The sequence below is a fragment of the Mobula birostris genome, chromosome 21 (genome assembly GCF_030028105.1).
Source record: "Mobula birostris isolate sMobBir1 chromosome 21, sMobBir1.hap1, whole genome shotgun sequence".
Lineage (NCBI taxonomy): Eukaryota > Metazoa > Chordata > Chondrichthyes > Myliobatiformes > Myliobatidae > Mobula > Mobula birostris.
In genome coordinates this window covers 50,191,122-50,217,339 of record NC_092390.1, presented here as the reverse complement: position 1 = coordinate 50,217,339, position 26,218 = coordinate 50,191,122, and the positions used below count along the sequence as shown (strand labels likewise).

Genomic DNA, 26,218 nt, shown 5'->3' with positions numbered 1-26,218 from the left:
TTTTATTTTTCCCTTAACATAAAAAAGTATTTATGCACATTTTTATACAGGCTGTATTTTTATTTTAGATGGTTAACAAGATTTTTTTTCCAACAGCAAAACAGTTTCACAGTTTGTAAGACAGGAAACAGCAATAAATAATAACTTAAAGAGAAGGAAGTTGTACTGGATCATTGCATCTACTCATATCTCAAATAGTAAATTTTGCCAAAACCATCTAATGCTGTGTATAGCAAATCACGGCAATTAACTGGGTGAGAATACCAAATGAGCAATTATAATAAACTAATAAAACTATTTTCCACTCTATAAGTTACTACTTATAGAACTTGTTGCCAAAGGTGGAGGGCAAGTCATTGGGTATGTTTAAGGCAGAGGCTAACAGAGTCTTGGTTGGTCTGGGCAGAAAGGGATACGGAGAGAAGGCAGGAGATTGGGACTGAGAGGGAAATATATCAACCATGATGAAATGGCAGAGCAGACTCGATGGGCCAAATTACCTAATTCTGGTCTTATATCTTATGGTCTACTTCCATAAGTAACTAGCTTCTCAAATGTCAAATGAAAGTTTTGCGAACTGATCTATTTTTTTTAAATAATTAAGTTTCTTTTGCCAAGGATGCTGAATATTGTCCACCTATCAAGGCATGTTATGTTGCTATCATTGAGTTTTAAGCGGGCAAAAATCAGTAAAAAAAAACTGAGTTGGCTAAAGTCCAAAATTTGAGAATGAAATATGGTTTATAGCTTTCAGATTTCCTATAATCCTCCTGATATGCAACATCCATAAAAACAAGCTTTGGCAGGACTTTTAACATAGATCAAACAGGATTTCAAAACCAAGGTCATGATCTTCTTGGAGTGAGTGGTATAAATATGATTTTCAGTTTTAATACTGACGTCCCCCCCAGGATTAGCATGAGTTCACAGATTTATGTATTAATAATATTGTACCACAAGAGGCCATTAGAGTGCTTTGTAACATGCATTCGTGGGGAAAGGAGAAGAATTGTCAGTTTTAAATGTTAAGAAAGACACAAATCACTTTTATGTTTTGTTTTTCTAACTGCTTTAGTAACAACTTCAAACTTTGTGGAGCCATGACATCGGTACAAAAATAATCATTTTCACATGTTCACCGTGCACCATGTATAAATAAAAGACAATATTGAGTCTCAGGGGACCAATTGGGGTCTGTTTAAGTAACTCTGGTTCTAGGAGAGCAGTAATTGGGATATGAACACCAGGAGGTGCTTGTGACCTGCTGTTATCCAGCATCATGCTTTTCGTTTGAAAACCAGCACTGTTACGCTACTTCCAGTTTTCCCTCCAAAATGGAATTTGGGTGTTAGTAGTTCCTCCAGCAACTCTAATCCTGTAATAAAACAAATTAACAGACTGTCATCGTACATGGCAGTTACATTACAGATAACTCCCATCCCCAGGGAGTCGCTGCAGCTGCGGGAAACAGACTTCTCCAAGACACACAGTCAGAGTGGCAAAGCACCAAGTGTACCGTCAGCACAGCTCCAGTGACCGACCTCTGTCACCGTTTCTGTAACTTGCATGTTCTCCCTGTGACCACGAGCCTTCCCCAGGCTCTCTGGCTTCTCCCCCACATCCCAAAGGTATTATCAGTTGGTGGGTTCATAAGGATCTGCAAATTGCCACTACAGTAGTTAGACAGGGAATTGAATGGCTTGCAAGAGACTATAGGTTACATGAAAATAAATGAATAAATAAATATGAATTATATTGGAAGACACTTTAAATGTCAAATAACTGGTGAGAAACTATCTGGCCCAAACTAATTACAAGCTATAGGCATTCAACATTGTTAAAATGTCTTTGCTGTACAGAAGTCAGCTTTCTCAAGAGTTGCTGGTGAACGCAGCAGGCCAGGCAGCATCTCTAGGAAGAGGTACAGTCGACGTTTCGAGCTCAGACCCTTCGTCAGGGCTAACTGAAAGAAGAGCTAGTAAGAGATTTGAAAGTGAGAGGGGGAGGGGGAGACCCGAAAACGATAGGAGAAGACAGGAGGGGGAGGGATGGAGCCAAGAGCTGGATATCCAAAATGATAGGAGAAGACAGGAGGGGGACGGATGGAGCCAAGAGATGGACAGGTGATTAGAAAAGGGGATATGAGAGGATCACGGGACAGGAGATCTAGGGAGAAAGAAAAGGGGGAGGGGGGAAGCCCAGAGGATGGGCAAGGGGTATAGTGAGAGGGACAGGGGGAGAAAAAGGAGAGAGTGAAAAAGAAAGTGTGTATATAAATAAATAAATAACGGATGGAGTACAAGGGGGAGTTGGGGCATTAGCGGAAGTTAGAGAAGTCAATGTTCATGCCATCAGGTTGGAGGCTACCCAGACGGAATATAAGGTGTTGTTCCTCCAACCTGAGTGTGGCTTCATCTTTACAGTAAAGGAGGCCGTGGGTAGACATATCAGAATGGGAATGGGACGTGGAATTAAAATGTGTGGCCGCTGGGAGATCCTGCTGAACACCTATGCTCTGTCCGCAAGAGAAAGCAGGATCTCCCAGTGGCCACACATTTTAATTCCACATCCCATTTCCATTCTGATATGTCTATCCATGGCCTCCTCTACTGTAAAGATGAATTTTTTATCTATAAAGTCCTTCCAGGTGAGGTGACACTTCACCTGTGAGTCGGCTGGGGTGATATACTACGTCCCGTGCTCCCGATGTGGCCTTCTATATATTGGCGAGAGCCGACGCAGACAGGGAGATCGTTTTGCTGAACACCTACGCCCTGTCCGCCAGAGGAAGTACGATCTCCCAGTGGCCACACATTTTAATTCCACATCCCATTCCCATTCTGATATGTCTATCCACGGCCTCCTCTACTGTAAAGATGAAGCCACACTCAGGTTGGAGGAACAACACCTTATATTCCACCCGGGTAGCCTCCAACCTGATGGCATGAACATTGACTTCTCAAACTTCCGCTAATGCCCCACCTCCCCCTTGTACCCCATCTGTTATTTATTTATTTATATACACGCTTTATTTTTCTCTCTCTCCTTTTTCTCCCCCTGTCCCTCTCACTATACCCCTTGCCCATCCTCTGGGTTCCCCCCCTCCCCCTTTTCCTTCTCCCTGGGCCTCCTGTCCCATGATCCTCTCATATCCCCTTTGCTAATCACCTGCCCAGCTCTTGGCTCCATCCCTCCCCCTCCTGTCTTCTCCTATCATTTTGGATCTCCCCCTCCCCCTCCCACTTTCAAATCTCTTACTAGCTCTTCTTTCAGTTAGCCCTGACGAAGGGTCTCGGCCTGAAACTTCGACTGTACCTCTTCCTAGAGATGCTGCCTGGCCTGCTGCGTTCACCAGCAACTTTGATGCTTGAATTTCCAGCATCTGCAGATGTCCTCGTGTTTGAGACATCAGCTTTCATCTATTTTGGTGCAGCAGATGTGCCAAGGTATAAACCTGGAGGAGTTCGACCTCTCAGCACTCCACCTGTACATCAAAAGTCTATTACATCATTGAAGGGAACAATTTAACTTTTAACTTTTATTGTTTTTTCTTGATTTGCCCTCATGATCACCTGAGAAAAGCCACTGATAATGGTTAAGCTGTGTGATCCATAGACTCACTTTAGGGGTCAAGTTCTCAATATTATGTTTTATTTGTACAGTTTGTCTTTTTTTGCATATCGGTTATTTGTCTGTTTATGTATAGTTTTAATTTATATTGTATTTCTTTTCTTTCTGTAAATGCCCACAAGAAAATGAATCTCTAGTTAGTGTACGGTAACATAGATGTACTTTGATATTAAATTAACTTTGAACTTTGGTAAAATTAGTTAGAGAGCAAAGGAAAAATAATTTAGGAATCTAAGCCTTCTTCAGAGTCAGATTTATATACTTCTGTTCCAGCATCTGTTTCAAGCACCATCTCCAAATTAAGTGGATGTAATTCCTTTGCAAATAACATTATTAATTTCACAGACAATTAACATCCTAAATTCCAATCCATTTTTCTTGCTTAAACCAATAAATTAGACTTTCAGTTCTCTCAAACTCCAAGACTCCTATCAAAGTTACTAATCACATCCCAAGTGACTGTAACATTGATTATCTTTTTATTCATCAAACTTTGAAATGGTTGACCACACCAGCTTTCTCTGGTGAGGCTGCCAGGTTCAATTCATATCTGACCTCCACTGCATCCAAGATGTCAGATTTCTTATCCAACAGGTAGGAGCAAAGATTTCTTCCGAGCAAATCTGGGAAGCAGGAGCAACCTTTGGTCCCTGTCACAAACTGTTCTTTAACAGTTCCAAGGGTTCTATTTCTCCCTGAAAACCGCCCAAAGCTGAACCCAAGTGCAATCTGACCATATGACTGCATCATCATTAATTCTGCTCAACTTCGCTGAAATGCTACTGGAATCTGCATTAGAACCTTTCTTTTCTCTTTAACACTGGATCTTGCTGTATGCAACATAAACGGCAGGCTATTGCCTGTGTGTTGGTTCATGTGGTCGTCTGATTCACTGCTTATCACACACTGAGCCAGGCTGAGTTCACTGGTGGGGTGCAGCTCATATCTGGCCTTTCAACTTTACACCATCACATGCACTTAATGGGGCCACTGACCTGGGTTAAGATGATAACACAATCCGTCTTTTAAATTTTATTCAATTAATTTTAGTATTTTTAATTAAATATTTTATTTAATGTTTGCATGCTTTAAATTGTGTATTTCCATCTATTTCCACTGGTTTTAGATATATATCATTATCGGAGATATTTAAAAATGGTTGGAGACCTTTGGCAGCAGGGAGCTGGTCAGAGTGGACCAGGGCAGAGCCCCTCATGATTTGGCCTGTTCGCCCAGTATTCACATACAGAATGATCAGTCACAAGGCACAGTAGTATTTTAACCCTGTAAAGAGGTCTCATTGAGGAATCACATGGGGAGGTGTACCTGGTCATCTCCCTCATAAACTGCAGATTACTGCTAAGTCCTAATCTGCAGGAAGTTCCACTCACCCATCAACCTGTGCCCGTGAACTACTCAAGTTCCTACTTCAGCAATGCCTTAAGTTTTAATGCTTCTTCCTTGTGTTCAAGTCACATTCCCCTCTAGTCCTATACCGTAAACTTCCTATGCACCTCAAATTTAGTCCTCTTGATTCCCTTTAATTTAGTGGTTCACTATCGGTGATTTTGTCTTAATCTTCCAAAGTCTAATGTTCTAGATCTACTCCTCAAAATCTCTCTATCTCTTTTTCATCCTTTAAGACACTCCTTGGAACCAACCTAGGGAAAAGTCACTCTAACCTGGACAGTCAATGACATTCACCATCATTATGCGCCATGCCATATGATGTCATCAATATGTGCCGTGTCATACGACATGGGCGATCATAGTCTATGACCGTGATTGTTCTTGGCAAAATTGTCTACAGAGGTGGTTTGCCATTGCCTTCTTCTGGGCAGTGTTTTTACAAGACGGGTGACCTCAGCCATTATTAATACTCTTCAGAGATTGGCTGCCCGGCGTCAGTGGTCGCATAACCAGGACTTGTGATGTGCACCATCTGCTCATATGACCATCCACCACCTGCTCCCATGGCTTCCTGTGACCCTGATCGGGGGGCTAAGCAGGTGCTACACCTTGCCCAAGGGCGACCTGCAGGCTAGCAGAGGGATGGTGTGCCTTTGGGAAAGACATATCTACAACCCATTACAATGGTGTTAGCATCACCAAAAACCTCACCTTCAATACCCTGAAGACTACCATTGACTACAAAATTAACTGGACCAACCACATAGATAAAATGGCTAGAAGAGCAGGTCAGAGGCTGGGTGTCCAACAATGTGCAACTCACCTCCAAAGCCTGGTCAACATCTACAAGACACAAGTCAGGAGTAGGACAGAATTTTCCCCAATTGCCTGGATGAATCCAACACCAAATTCCCAAGAAGCTCAACACCATCTAATACCGAGCACCCACTTGATTGACACCCTATGAAACACCTTAAACATTCATTCCTTCCATAGTGACACACTGTCACTGTTAGGGTGTTTTTGTGGTTAGGACATAAAGCAAATATTGACTTCAGTGACCAACCTTCAGATCTGTATATGCATTGAAAATTAAAAGTAAAAAGCAATTCTGAACAATGGGTAGACAATGTTGATTTAAATTCGTTACTTGTGTGTATTTGGGTTGGGTTTCTGTAGTATGGGTGTGAAAGAGGGAAGCATGAAAGGGGTGTGTATTTCAAAGGTTAGCATTGTAAATATGAATTTGTTTGAGTTGCCCTGAATTCTTCTTTGATCTTTGGCAGCAGGGCCGGACCAAGAAGACCTTTCCACCGAATACAATGCCTGATGTATCTTGTTTTGTCGAATAAAGAGGCTGATTCATACCTACCAGTACTTTTCTCCAGTGACTTCATTCACACAACAACAGTCACCACAGTGCAAACTGGCTGTAAGATTACTCACCTTGGTTATGTTAACACCACCTCCCAAATCTGTGGTCTCCACCAGCAAAAAGGACAAACAGAGCGGGTACAATGAAACTGCCTACCTTCAGGCTCTTCTCCTTGTCACAAACTATTCTAACTTGGAAGCTTATCAAGCGTCTACATCCGGGAACTCCTTTCCCCTCAGCACTGTGGGAGGACCGTCACTGAAAGGACAGCAGTGCTTCAGTGAGCAATTCACCACATTCTCCATGATAATTAGAGATGGCAATGAATTCTAGACATGCCAAGAACACCCGTTCCCAAAAATACCGATAAAAGAAAACATATTGATCATATTTCCCAAAATCTCATGGGCTTTGTGTCAAATTTGTTTGATAATGCTCTTGCAAAATGGTTTTCAGCAAAAAGTGAAAAGGTCAGATGGATAAAATGTACTTCTGCAGCCAAGGATCCTGCCTTTATACTTTATTGTCGCCAAACAATTGATACTAGAACGTACAATCATCACAGCGATATTTGATTCTGTGCTTCCCACTCCCTGGATTACAAATATTAAATATTAAAAATAGTAAAAATGAGTTAATATTAAAATTTTAAATTATAAATCATAAATAGAAAATAGAAAAATGGAAAGTAAGGTAGTGCAAAAAAAACCGAGAGGCAGGTCCGGATATTTGGAGGGTACGGCCCAGATCCGGGTCAGGATCCGTTCAGCAGTCTTATCACAGTTGGAAAGAAGCTGTTCCCAAATCTGGCTGTACGAGTCTTCAAGCTCCCGAACCTTCTCTCAGAGGGAAGAGAGATGAAAGTGTTTTGGCTGGGTGGGTCGTGTCCTTGATTATCCTGGCAGCACTGCTCCAACAGCGTGCGGTGTAAAGTGAGTCCACGGACGGAAGACTGGTGTGTGTGATGTGCTGCGCTGTGTTCACGATCTTCTGCAGCTTCTTTCGCTCTTGGACAGGACAACTTCCATACTAGGTTGTGATGCACCCTAGAAGAATGCTTTCTACGGTGCATCTTTAAAATTAGTGAGGGTTTTAGGGGACAGGCCAAATTTCTTTAGTTTTCTCAGGAAGTAAAGGCGATGGTTGGACCAAGTCAGGTCATTTGTGATATTGACCCCGAGGAACTTAAAGCTTTTGACCTGTTCCACTTGCGTACCACCGATGTAAGTTGGGTCGTGCAGTCCGCTACTCCTTCTGAAGTCAAGCAGGACTCTCCTCTTCTGTTCGAATTTTGCATAGAATATGTTAAGTTCGTCAGGAAGGAAAGCGCCACAGTTATTAATATTCCCAGCCTTTTCTTTGCGCCCAGTGATCTCATTTCGACCCTGCCATAGTCTACCGGCATCCCTCTGGTTAGCCTGGGCTTTCAACTTGGCTCGATATTGCCTCTTGGTGCCCTTAATGGTTTTCCGGAGTTCACGCCTTGATTCCTTGGTACATTCCTGGGCACAATTCCGAAAACTGTAGGAACCATGTATCTATTTATTGTCTGTCTATATTGTATTTGTGTTGCACATCCTGTCACTCAGGGTTAAGGCAATTAGTCATGTGGATAGCGGGCAGTGTGCATTGTCGGGTGTAGTTAAAATAAATGAATATAGTCAGCTGCTCACCTACTTGGTGGCACAGAGAGAAGGCGAGTAAATAGTGCATATTTTTGTTGACCACTCGTCCTTGTTTGGATTTGATCCAATTATGGAAGAGTCGAATGATTTTGTTATTGGTTTGTAACAAAAGTTTAAATGTACAAACGTTGTACTTTTTTGACTTGAATTCAGTTAGTTGGAAGCATATCATATTGTCCGATACTCCCTCATTTAACCTCTCAGTGACTTTTCGTTTATTTTTAAGTTGTTGCTACAGAAACTATAAAACTAATCATTTGAAACAACAATGAAATTGGTAAGGAGATAATTTACCTTCATTGAAGTGATTAACAAGTTCTTGTTTAGTCCAGTTACACGATGTTATAAGGAACAGCCCTCCATTCTTCAGAACATTCAACAAGGACTGGTGATAATGTCTCAGTTTCTCAGCTGGGTTGTCAAAACTAAGACTAATTGCATCAAAAGTTCCCTTGTCAATGCAAATTTCATAATGGGAAAGATAAGGCATTGGATTCAAAAAGTCTGCCACCTAAAGATAAGATAAAGCAATGTTAAGAATTGATTCCTGGATGCTCTTTTTAAAACATTTTATAAATCAGCATACAAGGGGAAAAGAGTCTCACATTCACATGTGAATGTAATCTTGCTTCTCTAGAAATGATCACCATTACAGATTATAAATAAAGTGGATTCTGGTTAATTGGGCCCTCGGTTAATCAGGACAGCTGCTGATTTGGGATAACTCTTAAAGAACAAAGCTAATTGAGAAAATAGTCAGGATTCTCTTTGCTTATTTGGGACACGATGCCACTTAATTGGGACAGGACACTATTGCTAAGGTTTCTAACAAGCACCAGTTGTGTGCCACTTGCATGACCGTTAAAACACTACACCAGTTTTAAAATAGGGTCAGTTGCATGTCTTTTCAAAAAAGTCATTTTTGTCATTGATAGTTGGTGAGGAATAAGCAGTAAGATAATTGAAATCTGTTTTGCTCACTGTGCTTTCAAGTATTCAGGCTTGGAGATGCCAGAAATTGCTGAGAGTGAAAATGAAACAATTTTACTACTTCAACAAGATAGGACCTACAAAGAATTTGAAGGTTTCGACAATCATCTTGAATGCTACAATGAAAATGAAGATCTGGAGGACACAATTGTATGAAGGCAGTCTATTATCTCCACTAGGGGTTCATGCTGACTGTATTCACTTACAGCCAATCAAAAGAACAGCACGTACTCTAGACGACTTCCTCTGTCAATAACTATTCAGAATAACAGTTTTATTGTATTGGAGTGGTATTGTTAGTGTCTTAATTTGTCAGGTATTTTATTTAAATACATCATTTGTTATTCATTTTAATGGTATTTCATCTTTCATGGGTATTTTTAACTATTTCCTTGAAACTTTAGCTAATTGGGGCAGCTGCTTAATTGGGCCAAAATGTATTGATCCTGAAGTGTCCCAATTAACTGGAATCCATTGCATTACTAATACTCGAAGTTAACTAATGTGACAGCATTTGATTAATTAACATTTCTGAGGTAAATGGTATAGCCGGTTAAGTGAGAATTCCGTCAATAATTGACATATTTCTAAACAAATAAGAGAAGTAAGAGGTTTTATTACAATGACTAAAAATTTGAATTTAATCTGTAGACTACAGATAAAACATTTTATTAACTCATGGCAGAAAAGGAATTATTGTTATATAGTGCAGACACAATATCGGTTTTATTATTGCCAAATTCATCTGAATAAGCAGTTTTCAGTATCTGATTTCCATATCATCCACTGCACTTAATAATTAGCATTGCATTGTCGGGGTACTTAGAACAACTATTTGCCGTCAGAACTATAACATTTTGCATGAAAAGGTATCAAAGCTTTTGCATGGATCAAGGAATTGCACAGATAAAAATAATTGTGACATCAGAACACACCTCCTTCATTCACTGTAACTCCAGTCAATTATGCCCACTTAATTATATTAAAAACTGCTCAGCATCATAGCTAATCAGATTGACAAATCCTCCTAAGGAGAGATGTGCAAGCTAACTCCCAGTCCTTGTGAAATCTTCAGACAGCCTTTCCCAGATTTCAGTCTTCCCCAAAGATAAGTGAAGAACTCATTAAAGTAAGATCTAAATACAAGTCTGCCTGCATTATAGCTGATACTTTACAAAGATAGGCGAAAAAGCAAATTAGAAGGTAGATTCAGTCTGCAGAAGGACATTAAAGATTAAATAGAAAGGGAATGACTGCAAATGTAATCCAGTTCTCATGGGCAAAACACACAAAACAGGAGTCAACCAGCAGTTGACATTTTGGGCCAGGACCTTTTATCAGGACCGCAGGGGAAGAGGGAAGAAGCCAGAATGAGAAGGAGTGGGGAGATGCTGCCTGACTTGCTGAGTTCCTCCAGCATTTTGTCTGTGTTCCTCAAGATTTCCAGCATCTGCAGCATCTTGTGTCAGTTTTCATGAGGTCAGGAAAGAGGTGTAAATAATTTGAGGGAGCGGAGAAAATGTTTGTCTGATAAAACATTGATAACTAGACCATAAGACAAAGGAGCAGAACTAGGCCATTCAGCCCTTTGAGTCTCTTCTGCTATTTGACATTGGCTGAGTTATTATCTCTCTCACTGGCTGAGTCATTATCTCTCTCACTGGCTGAGTCATTATCTCTCTCACTGGCTGAGTCATTATCTCTCTCATTGGCTGAGTTATCCATTATGATATTTGAAATAACAAGGTCTGAAGTGAAAGCTTTGCTAAAATCCATACCTGTAATTTCAAAGAAAATATCCCTTCCTTTTCAGCAACAGCTTTAGCAAGCTCTACAGCAGTGGATGAATTATCAATTCCAGACAGATTGGTAAACCCAGCTTTTGCCTTAAATAAATAAAAAAAGTACCAATATCAGTTAAGAATATAGTTAAAATATGAAATGGCAGTCTTTAATTATGAACTCTGTTAAAATTGTTCACATTGATAAATTTTTAGATTTGAGGATATTCACATTTGACGTATTCTCAAATTTTGATAATCATGGAAATCTCAAATCTGCAAATTAAATTATACCCTTCAGCAATGCAACTTGCATTCACTGAAATCTTTTGCACAAGACAGCACAATACAACACAGATTTGACCTCAGACTGAAAACAAGAGCACAATAGAGAAAGAAGATCATGTAGCCAATGTTTTACTCAGTGCCTCTTCCTATTCCCTGCTTCCCACCTACTAATCAATTCACAGTATTATCTTCGTCTCATATGTTCGAGAGGCATATAGTCATACAGCACAGAAACAGGCCCTCAGGCCCACCATCTCCATGACAACCATCCAGTGGCTATCCAAACTCATCTACTAGCAGGTATGCTATAGATATAAATGCTTTGGTGATTCAAGTACTTTGTAGTTACTTCTTAATGGTTGTGAGAGGTCTGGCCTCCCACTCAACAGTGCATTTCAGACTCTAACCCCTCTCTGAGTGAAACGATTCTTCTCCTCTAAAACTTTTCCCCATTTCCCTAAAACTATGCCCCTAGCGTTAGACACCTCTGATACAGGGCGAAATTTCCTACTACCTACCCTTTCTATGTTACCATCATCTTTATGTGCCGTGTCGCATGACATAGGAGATCAGAAATCAATGCCCCAGCTAATGAAGGTAAGTACCCTGTATATCTTCCTCACCACTTCATTTACCACCTTCAGAAATACGTCAGACTTGTTCACAGAGAAGCCTCAGGGATTCCTTTATTATTTTTATGTATATCCTGCTGTTATTCATGACCATCGTTGTTCTTGGCAATTTTTTCTACAGAAGTGGTTTGCCATTGCCTTCCCTGGCACTGTCTTCACAAGACAGGTGATCCCAGCCATTATCAATACTCTTCAGAGACTGCCTCCCTGCCTGCCGTCAGTAATCACATAACCAGGACTTGTGATATGCACCAGCCGTTCGTACGACCATCCACCCCCTATTCCTATGGCTTCACGTTACCCTGATCGGGGGCTAAGCAGGTGCTACACCTCACCCAATGGTGACATGCAGGCTAGTGGATGGAAGGGGCAATTTACACCTCCTTTGATAGAGATGCATCTCCAACCCACCACCTGAGTTTGAGTGTGTCTGTCAAGCCTTTTTAATCTCTTCTACACCAAGGAAAAAAAATCCAGCCATAGCTGAAATGTTCCATTCCATGCAACATCCGGGTGAATATCTTCTCTACGTCCAAGTTCAGGTTGAATTATCATTCAACCATACACGAATACAGCCAAACGAAACAGTGTTCCTCCTGGCCAAGGTGCAAAACTTATTAGCAACAGCACGCAGCACAAATGGTTACGATTTCAGAAAAATACACAGCCACAAAGAAAAATAATAAATATAGCCCAAGGCTCTGAGTGCCATGACTGTAGATTTATGGTCCAGCTTGTTCGTCCACTGAGTGACCACTGGAGAACAGCACGGATGAGAGGGCCAGCCCACAACCATTGGGGATTCCAGAACGCACCCAACACTGTCTTGGCGTCTCCTCTCCCAGTCGGCTGCAACAGGGGACCCTGTGGCACGTGCCTACTCCTCGCGACAAGAGAGGCAATGTGGCTCCCCTGCCAAGGAATCAGCAGCAGTGCGGTGTTCTATGTCACCAATGTCTCCAGAGGAGTTTCTAACCTGGGGTCCACGGACCCCTCTGTTAATGGCAGGGGTCCATGGCATAAAAAAAGGTTGGGACCCCTGCTCTAAAGCAATCACAACCTTCCTCACAACATAATGACCAGAACGGAATGCAATACTCCAGCTGTGACCTAACAAATGTTTTATAAAGTTGGACCGTTATTGTTCTGCTCTTATATAGTCCATGCCCCAGCTAATGAAGGTAAGTACCCCATATACCTTCCCCACCACTTATAGAACATAGAATAGTACAGCACAGTACAGGCCCTTCGGCCCACAATGTTGTGCCAATCCTCAAACCCTGCCTCCTATATAAGCCCCCACCTTAAATTCCTGCATATACCTATCTAGTAGTCTCTTAAACTTCACTAGTGTATCTGCCTCCACCACTGACTCAGGCAGTGCATTCTACACACCAACCACTCTCTGAGTAAAAAATCTTCCTCTAATATCCCCCTTGAACTTCCCACCCCTTACCTTAAAGCCATGTCCTCTTGTATTGAGCAGTGGTGCCCTGGGGAAGAGGTGCTGGCTATCCACTCTATCTATTCCTCTTATTATCTTGTACACCTCTATCATGTCTCCTCTCATCCTCCTTGTCTCCATTCACTTCATTTACTTGTGCTGCCACCTTCAGAAATACTTAGACTTGTTCACAGAGAAGCCTCGGGGGATTCCTCTATTATTCTTTATGTATATCCTGCTGATATTAATATTCCAACATGTACCTTGCATTTATCAAGATTAAATTCCATCTGCATTGCTCTGCCAATATAAAAATCAGAAGTGGCATAGCGATAGTACATGCATTCAGTCATTGTTGGATTATCTATCTAATCCATCTATCTGATACAGCAGAGTGGGCCCTTCAGGCCCTTCGAGCCATGCTGCTCCAACAACCCCGATGAAACCCTAACTTAATCACGGGACAATTTACAATGACCCGTTAATCTACTCAGTACGTCTTTGGCCTGGAGACTGGAGCACCCAGGGGAACCCAGGCATTCCTCAGGGAGGATGTACAGAGACTCCTCAGGGAGGACACTGGACTTGGAATCTGAACACAGGGTCATAGGTTGAAGGTGAGAGGGAAAAGATGTCTAGGAACTTGAGAGGCAACTTTATTTATATAAAGGATGGTATCCCTGTGCGATGAACTCCCAGAGGAAGTGCTTGAGACAGGTACAATAATAACTTTTTAAAAAACCGTTGGACAGGTACATGGACTGGAAAACTTTAAAAGGTTATGGGTCAACTGCTGGCAAATGAGACTAATTTGGATGGGCCATCTTGATCTGCATGGGACAGATAGGCTGAAAAGCCCAGTTCTGTGCTGTGTTACTCCATCATATCAACTGGTCAATATCACCTTGTAACCCACAACTATCCTCCTGTTTTGTTTAGTCCCCCCTGATGGGGCACCATGTCAAAGCCCTTCTTACAGTTGAAATACACCCTATTTACCTGTAGTCTTTTACCTATTCTATTAGTTGCAACCTCAAAAATCTACGGTATTTGTCAAATATTATTTCCCTTACATTAATCCATGTTGACCTTTATTGATCCTAGTGCCCTATTATCACTTCCTTCATAATGGATCCCAGCATTTTCCCTACTACTGTTGTCAATACAAATTGTTTGTCGTCCCCTGTTTTTATTCCCCACCCTTTCTTAATATTAGATCTGTATAATTCTACAAATCTAAATTTAAAATAGTCAGATGCTTAGTCAGCTCCTTAAAATACTATTTTAGAAAAACATTTTAGCTACACAGGTATAATTACAGCATGTTTATTAATCTTAGAACATTCTAAACTTGCTTCTAAATTTTAAAGATCCCTAGATTCCAGATGCATCTGCTAATCAACCTGTTTGAAAGGCAGTGGATTCCGGATAATTGGGCCATCGTTTAATCAGGGAAGCAGTTCATTTGGGACAAACCTTGAACAACAAAACCTAATTGGGAAAATAGCCGGAATTCCCTTCGTTTATTTGGGACACTACGCAGACAGGAGACTGTTGCTGGACAGTTTCTAACTAGTGTCAGTCTCATGTCACTGATAGTTGGTGAGAAGTAAGCAGTAAGATAATTCAGAACTACGTTTGTATTTTGCTCATTGCAGTTTCAAGCATTCAGGCTTGGCGATGTGAGAAACAGTCGGGAGTGAAAATGAAATGATTTTACTGCTTCAACAAGTTAGGACCTATGATGAATTTGAAGGTATCGACTACATCTTGAATGTTGCAATGAAAATGAAGATTTGGAAGATGCAGTCGTTGACAGCATTGTATGAAGGAAGTCCATTATCTACACTAGGTGTCTGCACTGATGTTGTTCTTTTCCAGTCAATCAAAAGAGCATGGCAGCATACAGTGGATGAATTCCTCTGTCGATAACTATTAGGAACTAATACACAGTTTTATAGTGGGATTGAAAGTGTTCTAATTAGTTCCGTGTTTTATTTAAATACATAATTCGTTATTTAATTATACAGTAGTTTGTCTTTTTATTCCTTTTTTTAACTATATCTATGAAAGATCAGCTAATTGGGGCAGCTGAATAATTGGGCCAGACACGCTAGCCCTGATGGGTCCCAATTTGCTAGTATTAAGAGCTAGTATTAGTATTAGTATGTGTTTGTGTACATAGAGTGTTGTAGCCTGAACAGGACTGCCAGATCACATACAATCAGCAAGCTGGAGGCAAAAAATGATTTGGAAAATAGTATTCAATATATTGCAAAACCAACGTGCATCTTGATAGAATCCCTAACATATAGAGGTATTTCAAAGCACCTTCCATGATCTCTGAGTTGGCAGCGAAAGAGATTTAGGAGGGTTACAGAGTACCATTCTAAGGATATAAAGCAGAATGTAGGAAAGGAACCTCAGGTGGGCAGGATAAACACAGTCAAAGTGATGACTGCCAGCAGAACAAGGAACAGGAACTAATCTAATACTAAATGACCAGAAGGCGAAGACAAGATTATCCACGCATTTACAGCCCCAAAACAACAAGAGTAGCAGTAATTCAAGATTCAATATTGGTTTATTGATCATTACAGAATGCCTCTCTAGTGCTTTCCACTCCCTTCCCCTTTTCCAAACCATGATTCCCCTCTCCCTGCCCCCTTCCCACTCTCAGTCCACAGTAGTGACCCATATCAGAATCAGGTTTATCATCACTCACATATATCATGAAATTGTTTTTTTTTGTGGCAGCAGTACAGTGCAATATGTAAAACTACTACAGTCCTGTGCAAATGTCTTAGACACTCTAGCTATGTATATATATGTACCATGTGTAGACTGGTTTATAAAGTGACACTAGGTGTTGTGGATTAATGACTGGAGGTGATGGTCAGCCTGATGGCTTGGGGGAAGTAACCATTTTTGAGTCTAGGGATCCTGGCGTGGATACTCTATGTAACCTCTTCCCAGATGGGAGTGGGACTAACAATTCACGAGCAGGGTAGGTGGGATCCTTCATGATATTGCTGGAATTTTTCTGGCACCTTTCTGTACGCATGTCCTTGATGATGGGTAGGCTGACGCTGGTGATACATTGGGCAGTTTTAACTGATATAGATGATTGTAGGGAAGGTCTAATTTAGGCTTTGATAAACCATGCTGACTATAAAGACCAAACCAAAGACTTAACTCAAACGAATTAAATCTTACTCACATTTTTTTTAACATAATGACATATACTTACTAGCTGAACTAAAAGAACTCCATTTCCAGTCCCAATATCCAACATGGCAGAATCCTTTGGAATATCATGCTTTTCTAACCAGTTTAGGATGCGATCCATACTTTCTTCACCAAACCTAGAAGAAATGGGGCTTTTAATTAATCCACAATACTAAATATTTGTCTTGGATCATGAAACAAAACCTATTTATCAAACAAGTGCAATCATGGCAGCAGTGAACCACGTACACACAAGACCAATAAAATGTCATTAAATAATAAATACAATAAATATATTAACCACGTTTATTGTTCACCAATCCTACAGTTCTTCAAGAGTTTTTAAACTTAAAAGACACTAATTTAAAATATATCTTTGAATATTTAATTAAATGTCTTTCTTTCTCTTCCCACCACTAATTCACTTTCCTAAATATATTTTATCCTGTATTGAAGACAGAGTTGTTCAAATGACATTTTAAGGCCATTCTCTGAACCTTTCCCCATGTTATACGTATTAAACTATAAACCTACAAAGAAAGCATTACAAAGCTATTCAATAATGGATCAGCTCTTGGCTTAAACTATTTGTGAGATTTCAAACGAAGTCCCAACTAAGAACACAAAAATGGGCAACTTTACCCTTCCACTGCTCAGGGTTCAGAGCGGGGTGACTCTGTTTTCTAATCTGCTCTGTACTTAACCATAAAGCACAGGAAAAAATATTCATGTCATGACATAAATGTCTCAGTAATATTTTAAAGGATTTTAAAGTCATCATTAGAAACTGATGAACATTAAAATAAAATTTCAGCATTGGACTGGATATCACAGAAGAATGGCTTGCTGAGAATATTCCTACTGGGAAGCATTTACAGTGTTCCCTTTGAGTGTGAAAGGAAATTCTGAACTTTTTAATATTTTTCCATTAACAGTTCAGTACATTTTCAGATGTGATTATTTTGACACAAATGACAGTGTTGATATTGGAGGGTACCATTTAGAGAAAACGAGCCATATCACAAATTTCTGTAACATGATCCCACCATTTACCCATTGAATTCCTTGTTATACGTGGAAATTATGTTCCTATGCGATACTTTTAATGCATTAAGCTATTTTATCAGTGATGACAAAGTAGCCCACTGCCAACATTTAACAGCTGGGGTCGATATTAAACCAAGGGGATGGACGCCGATCAATACACTTTGTCAGCTTTTATTTTTATTCAATACTGTGGGTCAAGAGGATTGGATATGGCATCAGCACGTTTACTGGGTTGGCATTCACAACCAAGTCCTTCCTTTGCCATGCCCTCTCCAGTCCAAGGACATGTGAACAGGCAATCCAGATTCCAGCATTGTTGCTCATTGTCTGCAAGGTAATGTTTTGCCTGACCTGCAAGGCTCATGGATTATAAAAAGTGCATCAGGAAAAGGGATGGGATTTAAGGATCAAAGTACATGGGAGTGTAAATGTTCGAGGGGGGGAGGGGGTCTGATGGTTAAAAGTCCAATGACTTAACGGAAGTGGAATAAAGACTATGGGTCTCTAAGGACCACGTGGCTACTGTGGCTCCCCACAAGGCACTGTGTCAATGAAAATGCACAACTGGCATGGTTTACATATTATTATTTTATTGTTTGTGGTTTTGTATTGCTACATTTGTACTCTGTTCTTGGTTGGTGCAACTGTAACGAAACCTAATTTCCCTCGGGATCAATAAAGTATGTCTATCTATCTATCAACACATTTTACTGTATCGTTGATGGATTTTAATATATTTTATCCCATTTTGAAGACTTGCTTTCCTTCAACTTGAATAGCTAGTAGAGTTAATGGAGGGGAAAAGTGGATAAATATTCCTAATGTCCACTCTACGCAAGTCATGATGTTCAATTAATTTTGCTTCTTACCAAACCTCACTTGTATCTCCTGATTCACGGAAAACCTCGAGTTCCCTTTCATAAGCATGGTCCCAACTGCAAAGCAAACCAGAAAACAAAATCTCAGAATTAAAACTTCACATCAATATCTGGTACGATACAGATCAAGAATTCATTTAATTACAAGCCCTTTTATTAAAGTGCTATGAATTACTTTTTCTCAAAAACTGTGCTATTGTGGAGTTTGGACTGATTGATTTTGCTTCCAATAATAGTTGTGTATTTGGTATTGAGTATTGGATTAAAAATGATGTTGATACTTAGTAGTCACTGGATTTCAGGAGACACTAAAACACTCCTACCAACATAGCAACTGTGTAATTTCCAAGGATATCAAATTCCTCAATAGATGGAAGACACTTGCATAATAAAGCTATACTTAGTAATCACCATACTTTCTCTTTTATTTAGATTGAATTGCAAAATGTATGAAAGTACATAAGTAGTTTGCAGAATATTAATTTTTAATCCATGAAAATTAAGTTCATAGCATTTTAAAAACTTACAGAATGTGTGCAATGATGTGAAGATCTTATTGACTCAGCCATCCATCAAACTGTTCTCATTCCTGGTCTTGACAAAAAGTCTTCACTCAGAAACATCAATTCTGCTTTTCATTTCATAGATGCTGTCTCAATCACATTGCTTCTTTTACTTTACCTCAGTTTTAAAGTTCACACCATAGTTCACAAATCCTTCCAAGCCCTGTACCATTGTCCTTCAGAGATACTTGACATGATCATCCCAAATTTAATGGCTCATAGTTGTACCTTCAGCTGCCGCGGGCCCCGAGGAAGTTGCAGCAAGTCAAGGATAGCCTGGGGCAGTTGTAGTTAAGCAAGACCATTGAAGTGAGACTGTTAGAGACGCCTCTTACTATCAGTTAGTCCTGACGAAGGGTCTCGGCCCGAAATGTCGACTGTACTTCCTCTATAGATACTGCCTGGCCTGCTGCGTTCACCAGCAATTTTTATGTGTGTTGCTAGACACCTGTGTTTACTACAGACAAGATAGCCTGGGATCACTGCGGCAATTTGTACTCAAGCTAAACGAATGAGGCCCCTGTAGTGAAACTTTTCCAGATAGGTCTTCCTAAAACATAGTGTCCCTTTACAGGGGGTGCTGAAGACAGACAAAAATCAGCATAATGGAAGGATGTGAAACATACCCAACAACTAAGGCTCTATTGTCTTTACTAACTGTAAAATAATATTGACTGTCCGCTTGATGTTTCGATTGACTTTTAACTCCTCTATCGTGAATATCGATTGATCTTGTGAGTAAGGAATTCAAGCATATACTATTGACAATGATCAATATCCCTTTCTGATAAATTCTGTGTAAAATTGCAGTTTTCTGCCCAGACTTCAGAACAGTGTGGGTGACAGGGGTCATCCTGTTCTTGTGCACAAGTAAAATAAAAGAATGCTGGCACTGTAAGCGTGCGAGTGTTTTGGGTTCAGCTGTTTTAGTTACCTGATTTTATTCTCGGTGCTGACACACCAAATACTTGAACTCCCCAAATATCTTCATCTCACTTTCTCCCTATCCTTAGTTATGAGCTTTATTCCTTAAACCCACCACTTCTAACTAAACTTTTGATTGTTTGCTTCAATATGGCTCAGTGTCATATTTTAACACATTTGTGAAGTTCCTGAGGGCCAGAAGCTGTTCAACAAAGATATCACACAAGAAGTTACTGAACCAAATTAGAGTACACACATTCTGGGTAATACTCAGGCATGGACTGACGGTCTTTGTATGACAGAATAATAATACACAGTAGGAGGTTATGGGTGATTTTTGGATTGGCAGGCACTGGCCAGTGGGATACCTTCCCATCTTCCTGTTGCTTCACACAGTGACACAGCCCCAGCCTGGCTCAGTCAGGGTGATGGCAACAAGCTACCACAGTTTTACAAATCACAGTCCCCAGACAGAGAACACTGTGCCTGTAGAAAATGTACCCTTGTTTAAGATGGACAGGCAGTGGTCCACTGGGGAAGTAAACCCAAGACTTTCCTGAGCATGTCTGACTGAAGTCAGAAGATTTCATGAGATCTGTAACCAAATGACCATTCAGCCAACAATGGGAGCCAAAATTCTGAAACACAGCAGTGAAGAGCTTTAACCACAAAATCACCAATCTCCTTGGACATTTATGGGAAGAGGACATACCAGGACACCTCAGAAATGCTGTGACAGCGACTATTTTAAAGAAAGTGGAGAAGTTTGATTGTGGTAACTGCAGAGGCCAAAGAGAAAGTCATTGCCAGGGTCCTCAAGAGCCTTCTCCTAGGTGCTGAAGAGCTAGTTCAAAATCACAATGTGGATTGCGTCCACCAAGACGTACATTGGGTGCGACCTTTACCATGTAAAGCCCCCTCTCCGGGCTCATAGGGAAACTTGGCTCGTTAGCCGGCTCTGCTTACAGCCACTGGGGTCAGCGGAGAGAAGGCCAGCTTCCTTAAACAATGTACGTCTATGGTCAATATGATTTGGGTCCAACCAAACTGGAAAGTTGGGATGTTTCGATTAATGAGTCCCGATTTGAGTGAATGCTGTGCAAAGACTGCCTAAGCACAATTATCTGTCAGCAAGAAGTTACAGATCATACATTGCATACAATTATAAAGAAAGTGTATTTACTAATTTCAGCTTTATCAACCTGTTACTAAGAGGAAAAGAAAAATACAAAAAAATAAAAGGGCCCATTACAATTAAACCAGTCTAAATGTGCACATCGTTGGAGCACCGATTGTCCACAGCGCTGAGTTCTCATCAACAACCACCGGTAGAACTTCCCATCTTGGACTCCTTCAACTTGAGATGCACTCCTTGCAATCACATCTTCCCATCGGACTGAATCCTGTGGCCGTCTCTCCCCATCCTCTCCTCTCTCCATCTCCTGCCAAAAAGAGCACAAACCCCACCAATGTCCATCACAAATCTCTCTCCACCCAGCTTTCTCTAGAACCTTCTCTCAATTCCACCATCCTGATCGGCTGTCTCAACAGTCCTAAGTTGAAACATCACAGCCCCTTATCTTTAGCTGAACACCCAAACATGCTATCAGCAGGACACACTGCTTCTACAGAAAGCGACTAAATGAAATACCCTACAGCATTAGTAATACAAATCTTAACCAGGGCATTACACATGCAACTCCAAGGAAACTGCAAGGTGCAACATCATCCACTAGACAAGGCTTTCTTCAACCTCACTAAAGCCTTTGATTTTACCAGTCAGGAGGAAACGTGGAATACTCCTCCTCAAAGTCATCTGAATTTTACATCTGCTCCATAATGACATGTAAGCCATGATTTTGATGACTCTTGGTGAAGACTGGAGTAGAGCCAGGCTGCATCTTTACCCAACATTTTCCTCAATCCTTATTACTGCAACATTTATATACTGAGACACAGCGTGGAATCGGCCCCTCCAGTCTTTCGGGTCGCCCAGCAATCCCCCGAGTTAATCCTAGCCTAATCACAGGACAATTTACAATGACCAATTAATTTACCAACCAATACGCCTTTGGACTGTGGAAGGAAACCCACACAGTCACAGAGGAGAAAGTACACTCTCCTTACAGACAGCAGTGGGATGTGACTCACCTCAGCAAACTACTTCCCAGTCATCTGAATTCATGGAAAATCATTTAATCTACAGTAACTACACTCCACAAGGGCCATTCAAACCTTAGTAGCTAAGGTGCCAGTCGGTAATGTCTATGCTCAGGCAAATGTCTGTGGTGGCCAGTGCGATCATGTCTGCTGTTGTGTGCTGGGGCAGCAGGCTGAGAGTAGCAGACACCAACAGAATCAACAATCTCATCCGTAAGGCCAGTGATGTTGTGGGGATGGAACTGGACTCTCTGACAGTGGTGTCTGAAAAGAGGATGCTGTCCAAGTTGCATGCCATCTTGGACAATGCCTCCCATCCACTACATAATGTACTGGCTGGGCACAGGAGTACATTCAGCCAGAGACTGAACGAGACCGAGACACAGAGCATCATAGGAAGTCATTCCTGCCTGTGGCCATCAAACTTTAAAATTCCTCCCTTGGAGGGTCAGACACCCTGAGCCAATAGGCTGGTCCTGGACTTATTTCCTGGCATAATTTACATATTACTATTTAATTATTTATGGTTTTATTACTATTTAATTATTTATGGTGCAACTGTAACGAAAACCAATTTCCCCGGGGATCAAGAAAGTATGACTATGACTAACGTTGAAGACAGCTCCAAAACACTGTCCACTCACTCATTGAGTGGACAGGCGTTACCCCCAATATTCGGAAGGTCTATGTTCTCTATTAAACTGTCACACTGCCCTCCAGTAACTGGGGTGTATAACAGAACGCATGAAAGGACCACTTTCCATGCGTCAGGTCAGCTTCTTGGCAAGGGCAGACGTCCACAGTGAAGTTTACCACAGTCTTCAATGCAACAGAGCGGCCTCTGGTAAATAAAGGAAAGGGGGAATTTGAGGATCTGGACCTCGGGCATCCAGGAAAGCGCGCTCTCATCGGCAGTGGCAAAGGCTGAACTTTTAAATCTTTAATTTCTACCCACCATTGTGCATCTGCGACCGAGTCAACCTACAGTAGGCAATGAATAAATACCAGCTCTGCAAAATTTCTCCACAGAATCCGGCAGGTTGCTGTCCGCATCGGAGTGAGGAGCACTTTATAGTACTGGTTAGGCGAAGTTTGCCGAACCTTTGTCCTGAGAAGAGTGCTCGCCGTACTACCGACAGCCAGGATTTTACCAACATACAGTATTATGACTCCGATGATAATTAGCGACCACCATGCGGCCTCGGGCGAAACGGGTTCATCATGAATTAACCGCGTTTCGTAGAAACTAGTTACACGTGGAACTTTTATTCTCCCCACTGTGCAGTCGCTCGGACTTTTCAAATGAATTCCAGCAACTACTATGCGTATCGGTTATGCAGTAGTAATTTCACAACTGAAATAATTAACAAATCTAGCAGTAATACGTACTACTCTTTCGTTCCTAACTTGGAGGGTTGGAAGTCAATGTTGGACGAGGACTGGTTCTCGTCACGTTCTTCTTCCAGCCTGACAGCACCATGTGAACATCCATCCTCCATGACTTGTTAACCCAGGAAGTACAGTTCGTTTTACCGAAGAATTGTCGGCGGTAAATGAGATGTGACCTATAAGGAGGTCGCCATATTTATGACGGGCGAAATTTATGACCGGCAAAGCTAACACTTCGGTTCTCCGTCTCCATTATAACATCATAAGAGTTCAATGAGATATTGCTATCAGAAATGGAAAGTGTTAAAACAGATATTATATTCTAAAAGACCACAACAGCTGTAAGGAGGGTTCGCATATTCCAAACAACCAAATCGCAGCTGAAATCCTTTTCCGGGTCACATTTGATGTCTCAGCCCTACAAACCCCTCCAACCATCGAATGAAATAAGATTGATTTTTTTTGAAAATTTCCCTACACTTCTTTGAAGCATAACATTGAGAAAAGACAAGCTAACGTTAACTACACACCAAAACAGAAATCCATCCAAGACGACCCGGGTTGAATAACCAATATCTCGCTTCATTAGCTTTGACAAAATGTTTTCAACTCCAAGGCAACAGACACAAAATGCTGGAGGAACTCAGCAGGTCAGGCAGCAGATATGGAGAGGAATAAATAGTCGGGCCGAGACCCTTCATCAGGATTTTCTTATACTTGTTTTCAACTTGCTTGCTTTTATTTGACCTCGGCTCCATGACTGGGGAAAAGACAGCAACGATGTCTAACAAGAGAAAATCTGCAGATACTGGAAATCCGAGTGACACACACAAAATGCTGGAGGAATGCAGAAGGCCAGGCAGCATCTATGGAAAAGAGTAAACAGTCGACGTTTCGGCCCGAGTTCATCCAGTATTTTGTGTGTGTTGCAGCGATGTCCGACAAACTTGGATACTATCTGGAGCAATATTTTAAAATAAACAGTTGAGAAATTTATATTGAAATCATCGATTGAACATCCCGTGAAGAAAGATGACAGTACATTTGAACTTGAATTTGAAAACGTCAATGTTATCTTGAAAAGGGATTTTTTAACAGGCATGCCTTTAAGATACCACTTTCTCTGATAAATGAAGATATTTCTTAAAAAGTAATTGGAGGTCAAATTAAATTGCTTTCCCCAGAGTTAATAATAAACTTCAAAAAATACACCATGAAATAAGATCCAACATAGTGTCTTGGAAGTTCGTTTGGCTGTTCGTAAAACAAAAACCTTTTTGTAGGGTAAACTGACGCCTTTTCCAGCTCGACCTGCTGAGATCTTCCAGTGTTTGGTAATTGCTTTAGCATTGTCAGATGCGCTATGGTATAGTGACACATCTTGTTTTGCATGCCAAAAAATACACATCACTTCACAACATCAGTACATCCGGATTATACAAAGCGAAGAGCAATATAGAATATTCAACCACGTAGAATATAGTGACACCGTTACTGAGAAAATGTACGGCAGGTAACAGGTTCAAGGGCCAGGACGAGTTGGATTACAACTGCAAGGTCAAGAGTCTCTCCCTCCCCCTCCCCCTCCCCCCTCCCCCTCCCCCTCCCCCTCCCCCCTCATCCTCTCCCCCTCCCCCTCCCCCTCATCCTCCCCCTTCCCCTCCCCCTCCCCCTCATCCTCCCCCTCATCCTCCCCCTCCCCCTCCCCCTCATCCTCCCCCTTCCCCTCCCCCTCCCCCTCCCCCTCATCCTCCCCCTTCCCCTCCCCCTCCCCCTCATCCTCCCCCTCATCCTCCCCATTCCCCTCCCCCTCCCCCTCATCCTCCCCCTTCCCCTCTCCCCTCCCCCCTCCCCCCTCCCTCCCCTCCCTCCCCCCCTCCCTCCCCCCTCCCCCCTCCCCCCCTCCCCCTCCCCCTCCCCCCCTCCCCCCCCTCCCCCTCCCCCCCCCTCCCCCTCCCCCTCCCCCCCTCCCCCTCATCCTCCCCCTCATCCTCCCCCTTCCCCTCCCCCTCCCCCTCCCCCTCATCCTCCCCCTTCCCCTCCCCTCCCCCTCCCCCTCATCCTCCCCATTCCCCTCCCCCTCCCCCTCATCCTCCCCCTTCCCCTCCCCCCTCCCCCTCCCCCTCCCCCTCCCCCTCCCCCTCCCCCTCCCCCTCCCCCCTCCCCCTCCCCCTCCCCTCCCCCCCTCCCCCCCCTCCCTCCCCCTCCCTCCCTCCCCCCCTCCCCCCTCCCTCCCCCCTCCCCCCTCCCTCCCCCCCTCCCCCTCCCCCTCCCCCCCTCCCCCCCCTCCCCCTCCCCCTCCCCCTCCCCCCTCCCCCTCATCCTCCCCCTCCCCCTCCCCCTCATCCTCCCCCTTCCCCTCCCCCTCCCCCTCCCCCTCATCCTCCCCCTTCCCCTCCCCCTCCCCCTCCCCCTCATCCTCCCCCTCATCCTCCCCCTCATCCTCCCCATTCCCCTCCCCCTCCCCCTCATCCTCCCCCTCCCCCCTCCCCCCTCCCCCTCCCCCTCCCCCTCCCCCCTCCCCCCTCCCCCTCCCCCTCCCCCTCCCCCTCCCCTCCCCCCCTCCCCCCCCCTCCCCCCCCTCCCCCCCTCCCCCCCCCTCCTCCCCCCCTCCCCCTCCCTCCCCCCCTCCCCCTCCCCCCCCCTCCTCCCCCCCTCCCCCTCCCTCCCCCCCTCCCCCTCCCCCTCCCCCTCCCCCTCCCCCCTCCCCTCCCTCCTCCCCCCCTCCCCCCCTCCCCTCCCCTCCCCCCCTCCCCTCCCCTCCCCCCCTCCCCTCCTCCCCTCCCCTCCCCCC

The 26,218-nt window shown here is 42.7% G+C and overlaps 1 protein-coding gene across 2 annotated transcripts; it reads right to left on the bottom strand.

Annotated features, from left to right (window-relative positions):
* On the bottom strand, nt 1-23,575 carry eef1akmt2 (EEF1A lysine methyltransferase 2). 2 transcript variants are annotated; one of them, XR_011882725.1, is made up of 7 exons: nt 23,425-23,575; nt 18,380-18,445; nt 16,486-16,600; nt 10,869-10,976; nt 8,395-8,611; nt 6,572-6,673; nt 1,294-1,375 (listed from the first exon to the last, which is right to left on the bottom strand). XR_011882725.1 is itself a non-coding variant. In XM_072239440.1 (6 exons), exons 1-6 carry the CDS (start codon nt 23,532-23,534, stop codon nt 1,278-1,280), a joined length of 714 nt encoding a protein of 237 aa, XP_072095541.1. In that variant the 5' UTR covers nt 23,535-23,574; the 3' UTR covers nt 1-1,277. The 2 variants fall into 2 exon arrangements, 1 of the variants encoding a protein (XP_072095541.1); XM_072239440.1 differs by lacking the exon at nt 6,572-6,673 and having other exon boundaries at nt 1-1,375; nt 23,425-23,574.
* Nucleotides 23,576-26,218: the final 2,643 nt, after the last annotated feature.

Bases quoted from the DNA above. Each gene is read 5' to 3' on its own strand.
- eef1akmt2 (XM_072239440.1), bottom strand. From the start codon at position 23,534: ATGGAGGATGGATGTTCACATGGTGCTGTCAGGCTGGAAGAAGAACGT. The intron at 18,446-23,424 runs GTACGTATTACT...TTTGCTTTGCAG, and splicing joins AAGTTAGGAACGAAAGAGTA to TTGGGACCATGCTTATGAAA. The intron at 16,601-18,379 runs GTAAGAAGCAAA...CATTTCTTCTAG, and splicing joins GGAGATACAAGTGAGGTTTG to GTTTGGTGAAGAAAGTATGG.